The 23885-nt window shown below is 39.0% G+C and overlaps 2 protein-coding genes and 1 long non-coding RNA gene across 5 annotated transcripts in view; 1 reads left to right on the top strand and 2 right to left on the bottom strand.

Moving 5' to 3' along the window:
• Nucleotides 1-331: 331 nt before the first annotated feature.
• Nucleotides 332-13347, bottom strand: LOC133570968 (actin-related protein 2/3 complex subunit 4-like). Its single transcript, XM_061923857.2, has 6 exons — nucleotides 13183-13347; nucleotides 12587-12705; nucleotides 7430-7541; nucleotides 7138-7233; nucleotides 859-1029; nucleotides 332-771 (listed from the first exon to the last, which is right to left on the bottom strand). The coding sequence occupies exons 1-6, from the start codon at nucleotides 13183-13185 to the stop codon at nucleotides 766-768; spliced, it is 507 nt and encodes a 168-aa protein (XP_061779841.1). The 5' UTR covers nucleotides 13186-13347; the 3' UTR covers nucleotides 332-765.
• Nucleotides 13247-23237, top strand: tada3l (transcriptional adaptor 3 (NGG1 homolog, yeast)-like). 3 transcript variants are annotated; one of them, XM_061923855.2, is made up of 9 exons: nucleotides 13247-13446; nucleotides 14108-14343; nucleotides 14416-14663; nucleotides 17106-17211; nucleotides 17287-17422; nucleotides 18780-18883; nucleotides 18976-19082; nucleotides 20372-20563; nucleotides 21973-23237. In XM_061923855.2, exons 2-9 carry the CDS (start codon nucleotides 14134-14136, stop codon nucleotides 22163-22165), a joined length of 1296 nt encoding a protein of 431 aa, XP_061779839.1. In that variant the 5' UTR covers nucleotides 13247-13446; nucleotides 14108-14133; the 3' UTR covers nucleotides 22166-23237. The 3 variants fall into 3 exon arrangements, with proteins under 3 accessions (XP_061779839.1, XP_061779838.1, XP_061779837.1); XM_061923854.2 differs by lacking the exon at nucleotides 13247-13446 and adding an exon at nucleotides 13586-13802; XM_061923853.2 differs by lacking the exon at nucleotides 13247-13446 and adding an exon at nucleotides 13813-14036.
• LOC133570967 (uncharacterized) overlaps nucleotides 18679-23885 on the bottom strand; it is a 38021-nt gene continuing 32814 nt past the window's right edge. The window contains exon 3 of the long non-coding RNA XR_009810262.2: nucleotides 18679-18902. This is a non-coding gene — a long non-coding RNA (uncharacterized lncRNA). The remainder of the gene's footprint in view (nucleotides 18903-23885) is intronic.

The following is a 23885-nucleotide window of genomic DNA, read 5'->3' as shown; positions in this document are numbered from 1 at the left end:
TGAACATTCTCATCCATCCAGGTCATCGTAATCATAGGACATTTAATCAAACGCAACTGGACTGTTTGGTTTGTCTTAGAAGACGTTTCGCCTCTCATCAAAGTAGGCTTCATCAGTTCATGCTCATAGACTTAAATTGGTCAGATCCAGACCAGATCTAACCAATCTAATCCTAAAACTAGACCTGACCAATCTAAGTCTATGAGCATGAACTGATGAAGTCGACTTGGATGAGAGGCACATTTATTTCCCATTAGTTTTGATAAATTAACATGCGTCAAATTTAATACAAGTTCTAAATGAAAAAAAAAAAAAATTCTTAACAATAAGGTAGAAACACTTGGAATTTTATTAACTTTACACATTCATTTTGGGGACTAATTTCCACATGTGTGAATTTGAAGACAAAATTGACACTGATGGCAGACGGACTGACATACAATACTAACATCTATTTAATTGCATTTGAACACACTCCTAGTCTCTGTATTCGTGGATATCAGCATGTTTCAAAGGTTTTAAGGACCCGCCTTGGTTTGTTGGGGCATTTGTTCAAAGTGGCAGACAATTGAAAGGGCTAAGGAAAGTGACTTTTTATTTACGGTCACTGATATGCAGGACTACAGAGATAAGCATAGGCGGGTTTCACCACTGAGTAGGTCATGTTCCGTTGTTATTCCCTCACTGGTTGGCTGTGTGCACCCAAAGTTCCTCTCTCCTGATTGGCTGTTACAGACTTTGCGTGCTTGCGTGTGGAGGCGGTCATCAGAACTGCGGGGAAATAAAGAAAATACAAAATTGCTCCACACCAAAAAGCACCGAAAGAATGCGTTGCTATGCACTTTAGAAATTTCTTACATTCTTGAGGAACTCCTCTGCGACAATACGAGCTCTGGCATTAACGGACAACTTCATCTCGCTAATCTCCTTGTCGATCTCCTCCATGAAATGGATGACATAGTCCACAAGCTTGTGTTTGTACATCTGCTCCGTGTGGAAGTTGGTGATCAAGAAGCTGATATCATAACCCTGTGTCACAAAGAGTTACATGAAGAAATTGTCGACAATAAGCTTGCGATTGAGTGGAGAGTGTTTATGAATATATTCAAATTGCATTAACATGTCTCTCACCATTTAATTTAGAGCAGACCTGGGCAAATTAAGGCCCGGGGGCCGTGCGGCCCCTTAAGCTTTTCAATCTGGCCTGCCGGACATTCCCAAATCATTTTTTAGATCTTTCAGATGGAAACTGTTGCTGCCATTGTGATTGATGTGCAGTGATGTTTTCAAATGACCGTACGTGAGTCTTGAACTGTACAAAGTATTTCAATGGTTGGAATCTGCGCTTTTGCATGATATACTAGTTACTATGGTAATCTAATTAGTTATTATGGTAATCTAAGTCACAGCAGCTCAGACGAGGCACCAAGCAGTGTGGGTGGGGAGAGTTTCCACAGAGTGTCAGCCTGAAATGTGGGTGTCAAGGACAGACGCGGAAGGAGATTTTTACAACAAAGTTCTAAAGCTTAGTGATATATCAGATAGTAGGTGGGTTTATTTTTTATCCTTTGCATTCATATTTCGCTGTGTTTGTTGCATTTCACTTGATTGTAAAATATGTCGATCGAGAAGGGGTGTGACATTCGTATGTTGTCAATGTTCAGTGTTTTATCATTCATAGTAAATATTGTAAATCCCACATTTTTTATTTTCATGTACATTCTGGGTGTCATTCAGTAAAAATTTTTTTAATTCCATTCAGTTTTTTAAGGCGGTCTGTCATAACGTTTTTAGCTTTCAGACATTATTGTGAGGTTTGTATTAGTATTCCTAAAAATAGATAAACCAGCCCTCAGACACATTTTTTTCTCAAAATGTAGCCCCCCGGGGCAAAATAAATTGCTCAGGCCTGATTTAGAGTAATCACTATGGAAGAGTTATTGTAGCAAAATATTTTGCAAACGCGTATCTCAATCTGTGCGTGTGACCGCCATAACCCCAACACCAGGGGGAGCTCCACAAACCACGTTAAACCCAGATTCCGATCTAACCTAAAGGTCTTAACTCATTCTCCTTCTATGCCACATCAATATGGAATGCACTCCCAACAGGTGTAAAAGAAAGTGCATCTCTATCCTCCTTCAAAACCTCACTAAAAGAACACCTCCAGTCAACTACAACCCTAGCCTAACCCCCTCCCCCCACCACATCCCACCTCCCTGGATTGTAAATAATCAAATGTATATACTTGTTCTTATGCTTTCTGAGCTCACTATGTTCACTGCTCGTTGTACATATCCTACGAAGTGAGACCTACACTGTTTCAATCTCCATTTCTCAGATGATATAATTGTTGATGACTGAAGTGCTGATTTCAACCAAACCTAACCCCCCCCCCCCGGATTGTAAATAATGTAAATAATAAATAAATAAATTAAATGTTTATACTCTGATGATTAACTTGTGTGATGACTGTATTATGCTGATAGTATATATTTGTACCATGAATTGATTAATGTGGACCCCGACTTAAACAAGTTGAAAAACGTATTCGGGTGTCACCATTGAGTGGTCAATTGTACGGAATATGTACTGTGCAATCTACTAATAAAAGTTTCAATCAATCACTCAATAATCCAATTCACGTGTACTAATGTGTGTACCCGTATATCAATCAGAGTGTGTGTAATGCGATCCGTGTGTGCATGTTTTAAGTTGTTTACGTATTAAGATTTGTCTGTGTGTAAATAAACACTTCTGACCACTAAATTACTGCCAAAACATTAACTTTTGTTTACAGCAAGTGATAAAGAGTCCATTCATTGGCTTCAATGGCAACACAAGTGTGAGTGGCTGCAAGGCGCCGACTAGTGGCGAGTATAAGAAAAGGCAAGCGGGAGTTACAGACAAATCCTTTTACTCTTCAAATTGCTGTACAGCACCACCTGTAAAAAGACAGCCAATAGAGGGTTCCTCCTTCAAACATGTAAATATGCACACACCCTTTTTTTTTTAAACACACGACAATCAAAATACAGAGTTTTTTTTTTTTTTTTTTTTTTTTTTAACAGGCACGTGAAATGGATTACACACCCACACACACAGGAGATACACGCCTGCAAATAATTTTTCTACAAACTTCCATAGTGACCACTCTAAATGAAATGGTTGAAGACGTGTTAATGCAATTTGAATATATTCATAAATGCACTCAAATGCAGCTAATGTCGCTACAATAAGACTTTCATAGGTAATGATGGTAGACAGATGTTCGAAAGATGTTTTCTCTTAGATGCATGGGTCTTGATTTCAAAGTCGCTACAGTGGACACTGTGTGTCTTGTCATGAACTGACACCCATTGGCTAGCTCTTGTAAGTGCAGAAAACTCCTTAAAAACAACACGGCCGACGGACATTTGTCTATTCTTTCTATTATCGCAGGTGTAAAAATATGTGGATAAAAACTGAGGAGTAATAGAAATGTCAAAGTTTCTGAGTATTGATTTCATGAATTTGGACTGGCTATCTTTTGACTGCAATTTATAATATTGCTGCAACTTTGTTGTTTTTTACATTTTTGCTAATTTAACAGTACATGAACATGTTAAAACCTGTCAACACATTGTTCAAGATATTTTGTAATGTTCACAAAATCATCTTTTCTTAAAATGTATTTAATGAATGAAAGCAACACGTCATCCACCCAAGTGGACATTTTATGGGTTCCTTGAAAAATATGATTTAGATTATTTTATTTCCCACACCAAGATAATAGAAATAGATGATATAGCCTAAAATACATAGATCGTGATTAGCCCCTTGCGCTAATTAAATATATCGGGGTACATTCTTTGTGATATAAATTATAATATAACCATTTCAAAACAGGCTAGCGGTTATGTAAGCTCCCCGTTGTTTACGTTTTTCGTATGTGTAAACTTAGAAAGAGGTTCCGCAGCCTCCGAAGCAGAACCTCCAGGTTCTGTAACAGCTTCTTCCCTCAGGCCATAAGACTCTTGAATTTCGCATCATAATTATCCCCTCAACTCCCCCCAAAATGGATTAACTCACTGGAATAAAAAAGACAATATAACATACATCCATAAATGTGGATGCATGTGAAAAAGTGCAATATATTTATCTGTACAGTAACCTATTTATTTATATATGCACCTTATTGCTTTTTTATCCTGCACTACCATGAGCTTATGTAACAAAATTTCAATCTTATCTGTACTGTAAAGTTCAAATTTGAATGACAATCAAAAGGAAGTCTAAGTCTAAGTCTAAGTATTCTTATCTCTCTGGATTGATTCATCTATTTCCTAATTTCCTATTCATAGCTGGTTAATCTTCGCTGTAACGAGGTTCAAGCTGCACTTATGTTAAAGTGTACTAAGCACTCTGTTGTTTAACTACTTTACAGTCAAGCTGGCTTCGCAGTTAGCATGGCTTCTTGTCTCTTCCTGCTCTCTCTGCTTGGTGTGTCGCATGCGTAACTATTCCTCTTCCTCTGGAGATAATGATACGTGTAAAAGAAATGATCATTTACCGCCATGGTTACTAACTTCAAAGGAGCGGCTCCGCGCTGTGAAAAGGATTGTTGTGCTAGCTAGCCAGTAGCCATTACTACAGGATGCTAAATTACATTGATGACAGGTTGCAGTTTGTCACTTTCGATTTTTTTAGGACATGGCTATGTTGCGTCATCAATACAGGGCGATAGAATAAGGATTTATATTGTATTCCAAATGTATATTGTTTCTATCGCGCAACCCCATAAGAGAGTAGGAAAACTACTTGGGGGCAGGGGATCTTTAAGTCTATTTGTGCATGTGCCTGAAAGGGTTAAGGTCACACATTTACATAAAAAACTGCCTTTGATCACTTATGTAATGAAACTCTTTGAAAATGATGAACAAACTGTGTACCCTATCAGGGTCATTCTATCCACTTTGACCATTGGTGGCTTGGAACCACTTTGACCATTGGTGGCTTGGAAAGCAGACTATAAGAAACTAATAATGAGCTCCTACTATTATAAACTAATTAAGGGGCAACGCAGTTGAGCTAAATGTGGGATCACTATTTGGCAAGGCCTCTTACTGATTTATTGGCGTTTATTAAGGCTTTGTTACACTAGTTAATCATTGATTCTTGAGGTACATCTGGGCTGTATTTTGGACATAATGTTTCTTGTGTTACTCCATTATTTTCCTTAACCCTTGTGTAATGTTCATATTGTTGTTACTCAGCCAGCGTTTGTGGGTCTGATGGACCCGTTGCATTTTGTGTGTTTTAATGCCTCACAATCAAACACTTTTATGTTAAAATACTGAACAGATGTTTACCTTATCCCAATAAGATGTTTATCCCAATAAACATCTGTTCAGTATTTTAACATAAAAGTGTTTGATTGTGAGGCATTAAAAGCATTTTGTGGCTTTTAATGCCTCACAATCAAACACTTTTATGTTAAAATACTGAACAGATGTTTACCTTATCCCAATAAACATCTGTTCAGTATTTTAACATAAAAGTGTTTGATTGTAAGGCATTAAAAGACACAAAATGCAACGGGTCCATCAGACCCACAAACGCTGGCTGAGTAACAACAATATGAACGTTGCACGGAAAATTTCTCTGGCAGTTTCTGCATCCCACAGGGATTCTTCTTTTGTGTTTCTGCACCTGCGGTTCCCACACAAGGTTGCAACATTGTTTGTCAACACTGTCTGCTCTCATTTTCTCGCACATTTGACCATCTGATGTTCTGTGTACCTACACTCTGTCCTCCTCCTGTCTAGGCCTGCTGTTTGTGTGTGTGTGTGTGTGTGTGTGTGCGTGTGTGTGTGGTACACAGAACATCAATTACCACACTTCTATTAGCCCTGGGTCCAGTGGACCCGGACATCTTATATGTAATAGAAATGTGTAGGGGGGATGAATGGTGTGTGGTCATTAAATATGTATTCTGATATATGTTCTTCGTCAGTGAGTCTCAGTTAGAAAAATTAATTAATTGTATCATTTTTCTTTAAAAAAAAAATTAAAACGGGTTTCACAGACCCGAACACCACATAAGGGTTAAAGGTGTTTTTTTCCATGTTGAATTTGGGAATAGGTTGATTGGCAACACTAAATTGGCCCTAGTGTGTGAATGTGATGTCAATACTATCAATGCCTTGTGTGGTATCAGTATATAAATGATATTAAAGTAATTAGGTTGCTATTTCATTTTTATTGTGGCAGAGGGGTTAGTGCATCTGCCTCACAATACGAAGGTCCTGAGTAGTCTTGGGTTCAATCCCGGGCTCGGGATCTTTCTGTGTGGAGTTTGCATGTCCTCCCCGTGACTGCGTGGGTTCCCTCCGGGTACTCCGGCTTCCTCCCACCTCCAAAGACATGCACCTGGGGATAGGTTGATTGGCAACACTAAATTGGCCCTAGTGTGTGAATATGAGTGTGAATGTTGTCTGTCTATCTGTGTTGGCCCTGCGAAGAGGTGGCGACTTGTCCAGGGTGTACACCGCCTTCCGCCCGATTGTAGCTGAGATAGGCTCCAGCGCCCCCCGCGACCCCGAAGGGATTAAGCGGTAGAAAATGGATGGATGGAATTTTTAAAGTCCAATTCTTTCACAGGTGTACAATGCACGAGCAGTTATTTGACAATACCCCAAAGCCATTTTTCAAACGACATGAAAACATTTTGGATACTTTTTTGCTAAAATCTGTCAACTTCAGTCCTAAACAAAAATACCAAAAATGCTTTGTTTTTGTTTTTTTTAACCCTCTAAATGCCATTTGATCAATTTATTAAATGGTTTAGCATACATTTGCAGAATTTATTTTGCTAATTTAAACCTGAGACATAATCAGATAAAAAGGCTTTTAAAAAGGTCAAAATATTAGAAACAAAACATGACATGTTTGAAATGTTTGTCGAGCACTGATGCTTGTGAATTTTGAACAAAAAAAAAAAAATCTAATGCTTAACGCCCTTAAAAAACGTATATGTCCTGTTTGGCTTTGAACATAGCAATAATTAAACTCGAATGTCCTCAGATGGTTAATCATGTATAGGCAATATTTTATGCTCTTTTTTTTTTTTTACTTTCTCCACAAACATTTTCTCACCTCTACTGGTTTCCTCCTCAGAATAAAGAAGTTCTCCGCCCGCATCATCATGAAGCGCATGAACTTGTGGCAAAGGATCTTCTCGATCTCATCAGCCTAGTTTGGACCGTGACACAAATATCTTTAAAATGTACATCAGACAGAGAAGGCAAAACGAAAAGGACATTGTGATTGGCACATGCAATTTAATTGTTGCCTTTTTTTTTTTTTAAAAAGACGCAAAGCTAAGTTTGCTTGTACTAATGTAAAGGCATATTTCTATGAAAAGAAAAGAAATCGCCAATTGTGTCACCTGTTTGACAGCAATGCTGACTCTGACGGAGTTGATGGATCCCTCGATGAGAACCTTCTCCTTGTCATTGCGGCTGATCACCACAGGCTGAAGCAGCAGCTCCTTGCTGCTCCTGTAAACGTCACACATGGTTTTAGCATTGGGCTTCACTACAACACAACAACCAACAATGGAATCAGTAATTATAACAGGGAAAACATCCAAACAAACACATTGAAAAATGCTGCAATCACACAAACCCTGCAGGATTTAAAAAAAAAAAAAAATGCTTTTTTTGATATCTTTGTTAATCACTTGGTCCCATTTTAGTTACGTGAATCGGTTGCTCAATAATAATAATAATAATAATAATAATAATAATAATAATAATAATAATACGACCAAGTGTTCAACAAAGAGAAAGAAAACAATACTTTTCATCCCACCTCTTTAATGTCAACGTTTTGGGAGGTATCTATGATATTTATAATGTACATTTAAAACACTTCCTTGTGGTCTAGATAATATGCGTATGTCCCGTCTCTAAAGGTATCAGAAGCGGCTGATCCAACAAAGGGCTGCAATGATTGATCGATTAATTTGATTAGAAAAAGTTTTGATTTGTATTTTGTTGCTTCGATGATTTGTTTAACAAAAAGTCTGCAAGACTGCCCCAATAGAGTGCATATGAGAGCATCTATGGTGATGTCGCTCGCACTGCGGGTGGTGTGGCCTTGGTGTGGAAAGAGAGCAAAAGGGCCGAAAGAAGTCGAGAGAAGCTATCAAATGTTTTGAAATCATTTAAAAGTGAAATGAAAATCGTGGTGAAATGTTTGGGTTGTACAATATACTGGTACCAATAAAATATTGCTGTACTAATGAATAAAAAAAGTTAATATACTGCTTTTTTATTTTTTAGTAATCAATCCAACAAAATAATACACAATAATACCATAATAATACAATTCCAATTCCAAAACCAAACCCGGCCCAGCAACATTCAGAATTGCAATCAACAGAGCAATTGAGGACACACAAACATGATGCAAAACAATCCAAAAGTAGTAAAACAAAAATGAATAATATCAACAACAGTATCAATATTAATAAGAATTCCAACATAGCAGTGATTAGAAATCCCTCATTGACATTATCATCACAGCCATTTATAAAAAATAAAACTCTTGCATCACATCTCATAAGCTTAACAACACATTGTGTCCAATATTTTCCACAAAGATAAAAGTCATATTTTAGGTTAATTTAATAGCTAAAACAAATTTTAAATAATGGATCCCATATTCCAATATATGACTCATTATTATCTAAACTAAATGCAGTTTTTTTCTTCTGATATCATCTCCATAGCTTGTGTATACCAGTCAGTATGAGTTGGACTATCAACATCTATCCATTTCTTCAATATTACCCTTTTTGTTATTATGCATATTGAAAGAAATGCATTTTTACTCTTTGATGACACGTTACTAAATTGATGCAGATCACCAAGAATACAAGTTTGCAGTGTCAATGGGATGCTGCTTTTGAAAAATACCGGTACTTTTTCTTATGTCGCAAGTCAACACACGCACAGACCACTTTCAAGTGGAAACAGGGTGGAGAAATATATAGGGAGAATAGACATATTCTGGCTTTAAAACTAACAATAAAGGCGGAGCTATAAACACTGAAGCGCTGCAAGTGGTGCTTTGATACATAGTCAGCTAACGGCTAATATTCGTCCGCAACTAATTCTAAATCACTAATCCTTGCTGCTGTGGTGACAAACTAATGTTCTTACAAGCATCATATACAGGACGAGGACTAGCTAAACATGCTTCACTACACAACGTAGGAGGATACAATAGCGAACTGCTAACAGCAAGCTAGCGCTGCTGAATGTAAGTAAACAAATGGGTGGCTCTATACCAAATATAGACTGTAACGATACCAAGTACAAGAGCCGTATGTAGTGGATTCTATCACAAAGTCTTTTGTCTTACTTTATTGTTTATAAACTCAGGAAATACGTCTCTGGACACAGGAGAACTTTAAGTATGACCAATGTATGATCCTGCAACTACTTGGTATCGGATTGATACCCAAATTTGCAGTATCACCCAAAAATTACAAAAAGGATCCACACAACAGAAGAATAAGTGTTTATCACATTTAAACAGAAGTGTAGATAGAACATGTTAAAACAGAAAGTAAGCAGATATTAACAGTAAATAAACAAGTAGAATAATAATCTATCCAGCCATTTTCTGCCGCTTGTCCCTAATAATTTTGAAAAAAATAATACAATCAAAAATGACAATATGTTACTGCATACGTCAGCAGCCAAAATAGAAGCCTTTGTAACTTGTGTGCTTTCTTACTACTAAAAGAGAAGTTGTCTAGTATGTGCACAATGTTATTTAATGCCAAAATTGTTCATTGATTGCAAACACAAATATATGTTTAATGTATCATAATATTCTATATTAAAATAAAGCTAATAATTATTTTTTTTGGTGGTGCCTTTTTGAAAAGTATTCAAATACATTTTGGTACAGGGAGCAAAATATTGGTATCAGGACAACCCTAGTTTGCACTGCTAAACAGAGCTGACATTTCACATTATCACTACATCGATGTAGCACATTACTAGAAAGCATCCTGCATATTGAAGAGCAGTAAACAAGCAGAAACATGGTAAAGGTTTATTTTAGCAGATAGTATATGTTTGGCTTGCATAACAAATGTTTTCTTCATGTGAGGACATGAGAGCATCTACAGTTTGTGTGTTAATGCTAACAAGTTTTTTTGTCCAGAATTCAAACACTCCTCCAATTAATACCTTTTTAAAATGTGTGTGTTAAATGATTTTATACATTGTCACTCAATTTATCATACGTTATCAGAGTCATGCTGATAAGTTTAGTCATTTATTTATTATCTACTACCTGGTTGTATGCTACACAGGTTTCTGACTTTTAGTCTTTTTTTTTAATCAAAAAAGACTAAAAGTCATTGGAAAAATCTTTCTTTGTTTTAACTATTTTCCCTAAAAGACGCATTGAGGCTAGAATGTGTTTTATTCAATTCATCGAGGGATTATTTGATTACTAAAATAAGCGATAGCTGAAACCTTACATCAAACTTTGTACAGGTTCATGTTGACAAAACAGTAACACGTAAAATGTTAAGGGGAATTAAACTCTGAAATATTTATTGTATCGGCATCAGAACAGTCGGGAGGGAATGATACGAGACGGAATGACACAGGAGGCTGCAGCCAGCAGTCTCGGCACATTACAAATTGTTCACCGTTAAAAACAACATTCAGAGGTATTTCAGAACTGCGTTGAAGCTCACGTCCACATACATTAATTAACCTTTTGATTGGATATTTTGGCATTGTTTAAAGGGTACATACTATGCAAAAACTACTTTTCTGATATATTCGTACCTGTTTTATCTATGTTTGGGATCTGCAAGTCCTGAAAATTCTAAATCAAACCATGGAGGCATGACTGAGATATTTTTTATCGTGATAAATTGAAAATGAACACCAATGAGTTGACTGATGAACATGATCACATAATGTATTCAGAAAGTATAAATAACGACAAATAAAAATAGAATACTATTAACTGCAACATGTTAGTGTAAAAAAAACCCAACAACATTATGGTTTGTATATTTTCTGAATGTGCTTGTTCTATTTTTAAACAAAGAAAACAATTTGAAGTTGTCTTTATTTTTAAGTTATCGTGCCGTTATTCTACCAGTCCGGCCCACTTGGGAGTAGATGTTTCTCCATTTGGCCCCCGATCTAAAACAAGTTTGACACCCCGCCATAAATAAACCTCAGCTCGAACAAACAATCCATCCAAAGTGAGGTAAAAAATGCCTTAAAGGGGAACATTATCACCAGACCTATGTAAGCATCAATATATACCTTGATGTTGCAGAAAAAAGACCATATATTTTTTTAACCGATTTCCGAACTCTAAATGGGTGAATTTTGGCGAATTAAACGCCTTTCTATTATTCGCTCTCGGAGCGATGACGTCACGTTGTGACGTCACATCGGGAAGCAATCCGCCATTTTCTCAAACACATTACAAACACCGAGTCAAATCAGCTCTGTTATTTTCCGTTTTTTCGACTGTTTTCCGTACCTTGGAGAAATCATGCCTCGTCGGTGTGTTGTCGGAGGGTGTAACAACACGAACAGGGACGGATTCAAGTTGCACCAGTGGCCCAAAGATGCCAAAGTGGCAAGAAATTGGACGTTTGTTCCGCACACTTTACCGACGAAAGCTATGCTACGACAGAGATGGCAAGAATGTGTGGATATCCTGCGACACTCAAAGCAGATGCATTTCCAACGATAAAGTCAAAGAAATCTGCCGCCAGACCCCCAGGAAAAGAGCGCGGATGAGGGTATGTCTACAGGATATATTAATTGATGAAAATTGGGCTGTCTGCACTCTCAAAATGCATGTTGTTGCCAAATGTATTTCATATGCTTTAAACCTAGTTCATAGTTGTTAGTTTCCTTTAATGCCAAACAAACACATACCAATTGTTGGTTAGAAGGCGATCGCCAAATTCGTCCTCGCTTTCTCCCGTGTCGCTGGCTGTCGTGTCGTTTTCGTCGGTTTCGCTTGCATACGGTTCAAACCGATATGGCTCCATAGCTTCAGTTTCTTCTTCAATTTCGTTTTCGCTACCTGCCTTCACACTACAACCATCCGTTTCAATACATGCGTAATCTGTTGAATCGCTTAAACCGCTGAAATGCGAGTCTGAATCCGAGCTAATGTCGCTATTATTTGCTGTTCTACCCGCCATGTTTGTTTGTATCGGCATCACTATGTGACGTCACAGGAAAATGGACGGGTGTATATAACGATGGTTAAAATCAGGCACTTTGAAGCTTTTTTTAGGGATATTGCGTGATGGGTAAAATTTTGAAAAAAACTTCGAAAAATAAAATAAGCCACTGGGAATTGATTTTTAATGGTTTTAACCCTTCTGAAATTGTGATAATGTTCCCCTTTAAAATAGTATTGCCTGCTTCACACCTTCATTGTACACTTTTTTTTCGACCCTCGTAGATTTCCTACTAGGAGTTTGCACAGGTTCCAACTTGCGTGTAATCCTGTGCAAAGCAGAGGTACATACCTGACCTCCACCTCGGGCTTGTTGTGACGCTCCACCACCTGAGACGAGAAGTTCTCAAGACATAAGGCCGCCTGCAAGGTGGCCTTCACAGCGTTTAGGTAGGGACGCAGAGTCGCTGTCTAAGGGAAACATTGCAATGGTTGCATTAATTATGCAAAATGACACTGGAATGAGAGGATTCAAACACAAGCTCGGGAAGAGAATGACTAGATTTTAACATGCACCATCCATCCATTTTCTACCGCTTGTCCTTAATCTACAACCATTGCAGATGCTATTTTTAATGTTAGTAAATATGGTGCATGTTAGTGCATTGATTTATCGTGGTCTCTAACCCTGCTTTGTACAGCATTTGAATAAAAACAATAAAAATACAACTTATGTCGTGCTCTATAACAACGAGCGAAGATTCAGGAACAACATAGTGATAGTCAGCCTCTACATACGATGATAGGGCCACTTCCATTGAAGCCACCCAAAAAGACTCAGTTTGACAAAAACACGACAACAGCCTGTTGACTTTTAATTCAAGCTTAACTAAACAACACAAGAGCATAAATAAAGCAAATAAAGCCGTATTTGAAGAGAACGCTTACCATTTTTGCGCTTTCAAAGACGGAAGTTGCTAAGCCACGCCTGTGACTCCACTTCCGTGAATCCTACACGCTCCAGAAACGAAAACGGAGCGCTTGTGTTTGCTTAAAATTATTTTATACGGAAGTAGATGTCGGCAATGCTACTCATAGGGCTCGTCACTCCGCCCACGTTGACTGTACACTTTGAATTAACCGAACGTACCCTAAAGGATTAGTCAACTATTCGGTAGGAATAGGGGTCATTTGTTTTGTCATCGTCGTTGGGTAAGTTTTACAGCTGAAACTGTAGATAATGGACCCTTAAATTGTTTGTAAGCTTTATTATTTTATTTGAAACAACCCAATTAAAGTGTAGGGGGTGGAATCTGTGTATCCTTTTAATGCACGATATGGTTTAACCCGACGCTACCATTCTCGAGTTAGCGCCGTAAACTCCTTACGTGTTCTGAATAATGGACAAAACTGTATTTATTTATCTTTTTAACACACCAACATAATTTAATGTGATGTTAAATGGCTATTGAAACATCGTGAATGTCTCACAACCTTAGGAGGAATTCGACGTTTTACACCCCTCGTCCATCAATGGTATTTTCCATCATGGACGCCACTCGCTGACGGTAAATATCGTTGCTTGTAAAAAAAAAACCCAGGGCCAAATATTTAAATGTGTCCTCTAATGTCGCTCAGTGTTTCACATAATGTAATTTCACAACGTGTTTGTTAGGGGATACCGAACAAAGAGAGTCGTGGATGTTGATATTTTACAATACTTCTCGGTTTGGGCCCTGCGGGCTGGCTATGTATGGGCCACAACGCCATTTTTTTTGTACACACTCATATAATTAGAAATGGTGATTAACATAACATGGTGACATAATTGGACGTTGCCAGCATTGTTTATGTGCAGTGTATCCCAATATAGTCAGGCGTCAGGTACCCAGCAGCATCATGAGCGAGCTGAAGGACTGCCCCCCTCTGAAGTACTATGACTTCAAGCCGGTGGAGCACGTCAAGGTGTGTCCCCGTTACACTGCTGTGTTGGGGCGCTCAGAGGACGATGGGATTGGCATCGAGGAACTGGACACTTTGCAGCTGGAGCTGGAGACGCTCTTGTCCTCAGCCAACCGCCGCCTACGAGCTCTGGAGGAGCAGAGACAGGTGGGCTGCATGAGATGAAATCTCTGTATTGGCTTGAAAACAAGTCCTCCCTTACATGCTTCTGTATTGCAGATCCTCACAGACTGGCAGGACAAAAAGGGAGACAAGCGCTTTCTGAAGCAGGGGAAAGACCCGGACCCTGCTGCGCCGTCTCGCCACAAACCAAAGAAGCAGAAAATAGAGGGCAAGAGTAGTCATGTACCAGGACCTGGTCCCGGCAGACCAAAATCCAAAAACCTACAACCAAAAGTCCAAGAATATGAATTTACAGAAGAAGCTCAGGACATTCCCCGCACTCCTAAAAACGACGCCCCGAACAGGTCAGCACCGTTCCGTAGTATTCAAACCAGGGGTCCAAACTTAGGTTTGATTGATTGATTGAAACTTTTATTCGTAGATTGCACAGTACAGTACATAATCCGTACAATTGATAACTAAATGTTAAAAACCGAATACGTTTTTCAACTTGTTTAAGTCGGGGTCCACGTTAATCAATTCATGGTACAAATATATACTATCAGGCTCAGCATAATACAGTCATCACACAAGTTAATCATCAGAGTATATACATTGAAGTGTGTACATTACCGTATTTTGGACTATAAGTCGCAGTTTTTTTTCATAGTTTGGCCGGGGGTGCGACTTATACTCAGGAGCGACTTATGTGTGAAATTATTAACACATTACCGTAAAATATCAAATAATATTATTTAGCTCATTCACGTAAGAGACTAGACGTATACGATTTCATGGGATTTAGCGATTAGGAGTGACAGATTGTTTGGTAAACGTATAGCATGTTCTATATGTTATCTTATTTGAATGACTCTTACCATAATATGTTACGTTAACATACCAGGCACGTTCTCAGTTGGTTATTTATGCGTCATATAACGTACACTTATTCAGCCTATTGTTCACTATTCTTTATTTATTTTAAATTGCCTTTCAAATGTCTATTCTTGGTGTTGGGTTTTATCAAATAAATTTCGCCCAAAAATGCGACTTATACTCCAGTGCGACTTATATATGTTTTTTTCCTTCTTTATTATGCATTTCCGGTCGGTGCGACTTATACTTTGGAGCGATTTATAGTCTGAAAAATACGGTATTTACAATCCAGGGGGTGGGATGTGGAGGGGGTTGGGGTGGGGGGGTTAGGTTGGGTTGCTATCAGCATACTTCAGTCATCAACAATTATATCATCTGAGAAATGGAGATTGAAACAGTGTAGGTCTCACTTCGTAGGATATGTACAGCGAGCGGTGAACATAGTGAGCTCAGAAAGCATAAGAACAAGTATATCCATTTGATTAATTACAATCCGGTAGGGTTGTAACGGCACACAAAAATTTCGGTTCGGTACGTACCTCGGTTTAGAGGTCACGGTTCGGTTAATTTTCGGTACAGTAAGAAAACAAAAAAATATAAATTTTTTGGTTATTTATTTACCAAATTTGCAAAATCTTCCACCAAAAATATTTTTCTTAGTGGAATATTTGATGTGAAGTAATCGGAACCTTGGATAGGTCAATAATTCATAATAACATTGATTTTGATTCAATATTATGTTTTGAGCTATGACAGTTTGAAAGAAAAAAAACAGCATTGTTTTATTAGTCAACATTGCAACTTTTTCTAAATTACATTTAACCTTTAAGCTTTTTTTATTTCACTTTTGTTATGTTTTTGTTTATTTTAATAGTATTTTTAGAATGTGCCGTGGGCTTTTTAAAACATTAGCTGTGGGCCGCAAATGGCTTCCGCGGCACACTTTTGACACCACTGCTATAGATAATAAAAAATAAAATCTGATAAATCTATCGATAAAAAGCAGAGCCTGGCGACGCATGCACGTTTATCATAACTCTCTCGCTCTCTCTCTCTCTCTCTCTGCCCCTTCCTCACGAATGCTGCTGCGCGCACAATTTGTTTTGTTTTTAACCCCTTCTTAACCCTGAACGTACATTGAAAATACACGCAACACTAACTCAAAATGCCGGGCATTTGAGGCATTGAAGAAACTCCGCCTGGACAGCCCCGCAAAAGAGCATATGTCCGGTGAAAAGAGGACGTATGGTCAGTCTATCGTAGCCCGGTCGTTGCTAGCATGTCGTGTGTTGTGCCTCGGTGTGCATTGTTTACACAACGTGCGGTACGCTACTTAATATGTCCATGTGGAAACTCGTTCGGTACACCTACGAACCGAACCGAAACCCCCGTACCGAAACGGTTCAATACAAATACACGTACCGTTGTGGTATCAGTATATAAATGATATTAAAGTAATTAGGTTGCTATTTCATTTTTATTGTTTTTATTACAAAATATGTTTTGGTAGTTTTTGTTACTGTTTACAAAGTCAGGGAGTAAGTCTCCGGATAGAAGAAAGCTTTGAAAACCCTAATGATTTAAATGTGAGCCAATTGTATTTTTTTTTGTTTTTTTGTTTTGTTATTGTGAACTGGCCACTTTGTATTAAAATATTGTATGTCAAATTCAAGACCACAAGTTGAATTCACAGTCTGATTTACAACAATACTTGCAAATTCTAAATGTAATAAGGTGAGCTTTATAAAAATGTTATTTACTATATTTACTTTAGTTACTTGCTCTGAAATATTTTCAGTTCTATAATCTATTGTCAAAGTATCAAAATTTAATCAGAGGCCAAAACAATTTTGATTGAGACATTCCTAATTGTTGTAAAACAGTGGTCCCATGCTGTATTTGATGTATGTTTTGGATTTTTTTTCCTTCAGATTCTGGGCATCTGTTGAGCCATATTGTGCTGACATTACAAACGAAGAGATTCGGCTGCTAGAGGAGCTTCTAAAACCGCCAGACGATGAAGCGGAGTACTTTAAAGTATGACGTGAAAAGCCTATAACGTAGCCCAAGAGCGGCGAGGTAACTCTTTAATGTTGTCTGTGTTCATTTTAGATTCCAGCATTGGGCAAACACTACTCACAGCGGTGGGCTCAGGAGGATCTGCTAGAGGAGCAGAGAGAAGGAGCTCGAGCCAATGACAAGAAGAAGAGTCTTTTGGGGGGGCCGCTGTCTGAACTTGATGCAAAAGGTGCAAAACATTCTGCTTGTCTTTAGAAGCAATCACAAGTAGCTTTAATTTATGTTCTATAGCTTCAATTGTTTGTTTAATGAGAGTAAATAATACAAATTGATCAAATCTGGACTGCATTGAGTGCAAGGAACTTTAAATATGCAGACATAGTTTCTGTATGGCTTCTGCACACAGATTTAATTTTTACATTTATGCATACTTTGTAAAAGTGCAAATTCAATATTGATGATCTGCGTTTATTAGAAAAAAGAATGAAGGTTATGGCAAGCGTAAAATGTTTTTATTTCAAAGAATTTCACAAAAATATGCATTGAGGCTATAGAGTGTGTTTCGTCCGATTACTCTATTAATGGAACAAACTAATCGATAGCTACAGCCCCAATAATGACATTAATATTAAAGGTTTTGTCACATAATCTCAGCGCATTCAATCGATCGCAACTGGACTGTTTGGTTTGTCTTAGAAGATGTTTTGCCTCTCATCTGAGTAGGCTTCATCAGTTTGTGCTCATAGACTTAGATCGGTCAGATCTAGTCTAGCAGCTGGTGCCAAAACCCCAAATGTTAAAGTCCAAAACCAGGAGGGTGTGCCTGGGCAAGGATGGTTTTGCCTTATCGTAGTGACAAAAACAACTGTTTTAATGCAAACAAGCAATCCTAACTGTCAAAGCCAACGACAGTCGTTGAAGTGTATTTTGCCCTTGTGAGCATAGAGGTATTGTGTGGCAGAGCAATCGCTGTGGCTAGACTACCACCAGTCCAAAATAGTTGGAATCCCCTGCGTAAGCATTCCATTCAGTTGTAAACAAATGACATTCTGGTCACAGAAGGTGACCAGAATTGCCTTTGTTTTCTAACTCCTGTTATTTGTTTGAGGCTGAATTGCATAGTCTTTTAGGAGTGGTTGAAAGGACAGTGTTGTATGTGGGAGACAGGTGGTGTTGCAGACCACCTCCTCTGTTTAGGGATTCTTGACATCGATTGCTTCCCTCACTCCTCTTTCGTACCATTCGTTCTCCCTGTTCAGAATCTGTACAGATTGAATGCCCTGAGATTACAATGACCTGGATGAATGAGAACATTCATAGACACGTTTAGTAACATATTTAGTTTGTGCATTTACTTGGTAATCAAATATAAGACATGCAGGGCACCTCCACAAGCCACAAGGAGTGTGCATTAATTACCACCCCTGTGAAAGGCGAGATGTGGAAGCGTGCGGAACACCTCCATGCGTGCAGTCCAGCCTTTGACAAGCGGGAGTCATGGCGTTGCTTCTCTCTCCATATTGTTGTGTATGATTCTAGAAATATATTTCTTAGTGTGGATGTCTTACTCTTTGATGTTCACGCAGATGTGGACTCGTTGCTGAAAAAGTCAGAGTCCCAACATGAGTCTCCAGAAGACGGCTGTCCCTTTGGTCCACTCACTCAACGTCTGCTGCAGGCTCTCGTGGAGGTAATTTCCACTTGAGAATCTGCACAAAACTTAGTGTCAGATTCAATGAATATTGGCAGCCCGAATGTTGGAACCTTTTCTGGTGCCTTCAGGAGAACATTATATCCCCCATGGAGGATTCTCCCATACCAGACAATTCGGGGAAGGATGCTAACGATGGAGCTGGGACCTCTCCTCGAAGTCAAGGAAAAGCTTTTAGGTATTTGTTGAGCGCCTCCTATTTCTACGAGAACAATAAGATACCAAGAGAGGACATAACAAAGGTAGAGTGAAGTGAATTATATTTATATAGCGCTATAGTGATTCAAGGCGCTTTACATAGAGAAACCCATTAAGTAAGTTACATTTAAACTAGTGTGGGTGGCACTGGGAGAAGGTGGGTAAAGTATATGGCTCAAGGACCAGGCGTGTAACGGTACACAAAAATTTTGGTTCGGTACATACCTCGGTTTAGAGGTCACGGTTCGGTTCATTTTCGGTACAGTAAGAAAACAACAAAATATACATTTTTGGGTAGGAAATGGATGGATGGATGGATGGGTTATTTATTTACCAAATTTGCAAAATCTTCCACCAAAAATATTTTTCTTAGTAGAATATTTGATGTGAAGTAATCGGAACCTTGGATAGGTCAATAATTCATAACAACATTGATTTTGATTCAATATTATGTTTTGAGCAATGACAGTTTGAAAGAAAAAAAACAGCTTTGTTTTATTAGTCAACATTACAACTTTTTCTAAATTACATATAACCTTTAAGCTTTTTTATTTAACTTTTGTTATGTTTTTGTTTATTTTAATAGTATTTTTAGAATGTGCCGTGGGCCTTTAAAACATTAGCTGTGGGCCGCAAATGGCCTCCGGGGCACAGTTTTGACGCCCCTGCTATAGATAATAAAAAATTAAATCTGATAAATCTATGGATAAAAAGTAGAGCCTGGTGACGCATGCGTGTTTATCACAACTCTCTCGCTCTCTCTGTCTCTGCCCCTCCCTCACGAATGCTGCTGCGCGCACAATTTGTTTTGTTTTTAACCCCTTCTTAACCCTGAACGTACATTGAAAATATACGCAACTCTAACTCAAAATGCCGGACATTTGAGGCATTTAAGAAACTCCACCCTGACAGCTCCGCAAAAGAGGACTTGTCCGGTGAAAAGAGGACGTATGGTCAGTCTATCGTAGCCCGTTAGCTGCTAGCATGCCGTGTGTTGTGCCTCGGTGTGCATTGTTTACACAACGTGCGTTACGCTACTTAATATGTCCGTGTGGAAACTCGTTCGGTACACCTCCGAACCGAACCGGAACCCCCGTACCGAAACGGTTCAATACAAGTACACGTACCGTTACACCCCTACCTAGGACACCAGGGCAGTGACTAGGTTGGTGGAAGCAGGGATCAAACTGAGCCGCTCATAAAAGAATGGTGGATGCAATCTGCTATAATCCACGAAAGGGATGAAGAATATTTTCTTTCCCTCTGCAGCGCACCTCACACACGTTCCCTGGAAGCTCGGATCAAAGATGAACTGATTGCCCAGGGACTCCTGGACTCCGAGGAGCGACCTGGACCAGGAGGAGACTGCGAGGACGAGGTCCTGGTGGAGCTCCAGAAAAGACAGGCGGAGCTCAAAGCCCTCATTGCTCACAACAGAGCTCGCAAGCAGGAGCTGCTCAGGTAAGGCAGCCCAGAACACTTAGTCTGGTTTGACGTCCGTTAAAGGGGAACATTATCACAATTTCAGAAGGGTTAAAACCATTAAAAATCAGTTCCCAGTGGCTTATTTTATTTTTCGAAGTTTTTTTCAAAATTTTACCCATCACGCAATATCCCTAAAAAAGCTTCAAAGTGCCTGATTTTAACCATCGTTATATACACCCGCCCATTTTCCTGTGACGTCACATAGTGATGCCAACACAAACAAACATGGCGCATAGAACAGCAAGCTATAGCGACATTAGCTCGGATTCAGACTCGGATTTCAGCGGCTTAAGCGATTCAACAGATTACGCATGTATTGAAACGGATGGTTGAAGTGTGAAGGCAGGTAGCGAAAACGAAATTGAAGAAGAAACTGAAGCTATTGAGCCATATCGGTTTGAACCGTATGCAAGCGAAACCGACGGAAACGACACGACAGCCAGCGACACGGGAGAAAGCGAGGACGAATTCGGCGATCGCCTTCTAACCAACGATTGGTATGTGTTTGTTTGGCATTAAAGGAAACTAACAACTATGAACTAGGTTTACAGCATATGAAATACATTTGGCAACAATATGCACTTTGAGAGTGCAGACAGCCCAATTTTCATCAATTAATATATTCTGTAGACATACCCTCATCCGCGCTCTTTTCCTGAAAGCTGATCTGTCCAGTTTTGGAGTTGATGTCAGCAGGCCAGGGAAGCTAGGGTCATTATTCTTCTCTTGATCATCTTCGGTGGCATAAGGGACGGTGTGAGCCAAGACATCCAGGGGGTTTAGCTCGCTCGTCTGCGGGAACAAACTGCCGCAATTGCTTGCCGTGCTACCGAGGTCTTTTGTCCCTGAATTGCTCACACACTCCGGCAGATTCAATGGGGGTCTGGTGGCAGATTTCTTTGACTTTATCGTTGGAAATGCATCTGCTTTGAGTGTCGCAGGATATCCACACATTCTTGCCATCTCTGTCGTAGCATAGCTTTCGTTGGTAAAGTGTGCGGAACGAACGTCCAATTTCTTGCCACTCTCGCATCTTTGGGCCACTGGTGCAACTTGAATCCGTCCCTGTTCGTGTTGTTACACCCTCCGACAACACGCCGACGAGGCATGATGTCTCCAAGGCACGGAAAACAGTCGAAAAAACAGAAAATAACAAAGCTGATTTGACTCGGTGTTTGAGAAAATGGCGGATTGCAACGTGACGTCATCGCTCCGAGAGCGAATAATAGAAAGGCGTTTAATTCGCCAAAATTCACCCATTTAGAGTTCGGAAATCGGTTAAAAAATATATATGGTCTTTTTTCTGCAACATCAAGGTATATATTGACGCTTACATAGGTCTGGTGATAATGTTCTCTTTAAGACGCTCACTTTGTTCTCCTCAGGCTGGCGAAAGAGGAGATGCACAAGCAGGAGCTGAGGCAGAGAGTCAGGGTGTCCGACAACGAGGTCATGGAGGGTTTTCGGCGAATCATGGCAGCCAGACAGAAGAAGCGTACCCCAACCAAGAAAGAGAAGGACCAAGCTTGGAAAGCTCTGAAGGAGCGTGAAAGCATACTCAAGTTACTGGATGGATGAGGGAAAGAGGAAAAAACGAGCAGAAGAATGTTTTTCACTACAGTCACACACACTGCTGCATCCCAAACTTCTAGAGATAAAAAATGGAAGTACCTGCAGACAGTTTTAAAGCATTTCTCTGGTACTTATTTATTCAATGGTTCAATTCATCATTAGGGGTCGATATCACAAATTATGTCATCACACCGATGCTTTGGAAACATAAAAAATAGCACCGCTAAAGTCAGGCGAGATTACCCATACTCTGTTTTACAGTATGGTGGGTTGGGATGAACAAATCAATCCCTTCCAACTCGTTGGAGGTCTTAACTTCACGTACACAACGATGGCTTTGACATATCAAACCTTACGAGTTACTCCAAAACGTCGCCAGCATTCATGCCTCAAAATCCCAAGAAGACGCTTCTACTGGCAAAAAAATCTGCCTAAAGTCAGCCGCAAAGAAAAACTATTGGCCGGCCAGAGACGACTACTAGGGGCAAAGAAATCTGTAATTTCCTCATGGAAATAAAACGAGGGCACTAGACAGAGCTAGCAAACGGTTTAGCCTGGGGTGGTCATTGAGAAGGAAGACACCCAGCCGCTCTCATCCATCACCGAAGACACTGGACCTCTCGGCAGGACACATTTTGGATTCACGATTTGTACTTGTTAACTCACTTTTTTCTCAGATGTATGTTAATATTTGCCAGCAAAGTAGGGCGTGATCGCCACACTCCTGCTGATAGATCAGGACATAAGAGTCATTACTAATTTATGGATGTGATGTTAGCTCTACCTCATAGTGATGTCATATTTGCTTAGAATAAATTTACAGGTACAGTTTGTCAAATCCATCTTTTAGTCTTTCAGATCTACAAGAGTGCATAAACTAGTCAACTCTACATTTAAAAAGTAACAGCTATAAATAGGTTTTCTGTATCGGGCTTGGGGAAAAAAAGTGCATTCGTATTCATCATCATCCATCAGTTTTTTTTGTTCAGTCCATTTTTATGTTTACTGTTGTAATGTATTGTATAAAAACAGTGTTTGTACGAATAACTACCAATTAAAGGCTGTTGTTGTATATGTATTAAGTGTTTTTGTACTTCTGTCCAGGAAATCTTACCATTAGCATATATATTTAAATCCATATTTTCACTTCTAAAGCACTTAAGTCCACCCAACAAAGATGTTCGGATACACAGAAAAGAAGATATTTGCTATTTTTCTGTACTTTACCATACTACAAACAAACATATATTGAATAATTATGTGCGTGTCTATAATAAGTATACATTCACGTTGGCTTTACTGGCGAATATAGTGGAAAAAGGTAGTATTTCACAACATAATTCTTGATCCACCACTAGGTGGCAGTCAAACCGCTTTAAAACTGACAATGGGGACCTCGGCTCTTTTAAAAGAGTTGGTTCTTATGACTCGGCTCATTAAAACAAGCCGGGGGCTTTCGGCCGCCAAATAGATTTTTTTTTTGTTTAGCAATTTTTTGTTTACCAAAATATTTCACATTTTACAATCAAAATGATGTGCAAGAGGCTTTACGAATGTTGATTCATCAGGCTGGCCCTTAATGTATGTTTAAAGTTAGTGAGTGAAGATGAGGAGTTTAAAGGACCTCTGTGTTTGATGGAAAACTGGCGAAAGATAGGACGGAGATGATCAGTTTGTCTAGTATTATGATAATGAACTTGCCAATTGGTCTTAAAATAATCTTTGA

Source organism: Nerophis lumbriciformis, linkage group LG28 (genome assembly GCF_033978685.3).
Source record: "Nerophis lumbriciformis linkage group LG28, RoL_Nlum_v2.1, whole genome shotgun sequence".
Classification (NCBI taxonomy): domain Eukaryota; kingdom Metazoa; phylum Chordata; class Actinopteri; order Syngnathiformes; family Syngnathidae; genus Nerophis; species Nerophis lumbriciformis.
The sequence above is the reverse complement of the archived record's forward strand: the minus strand, read 5'-3'. Positions and strand labels throughout refer to the sequence as shown.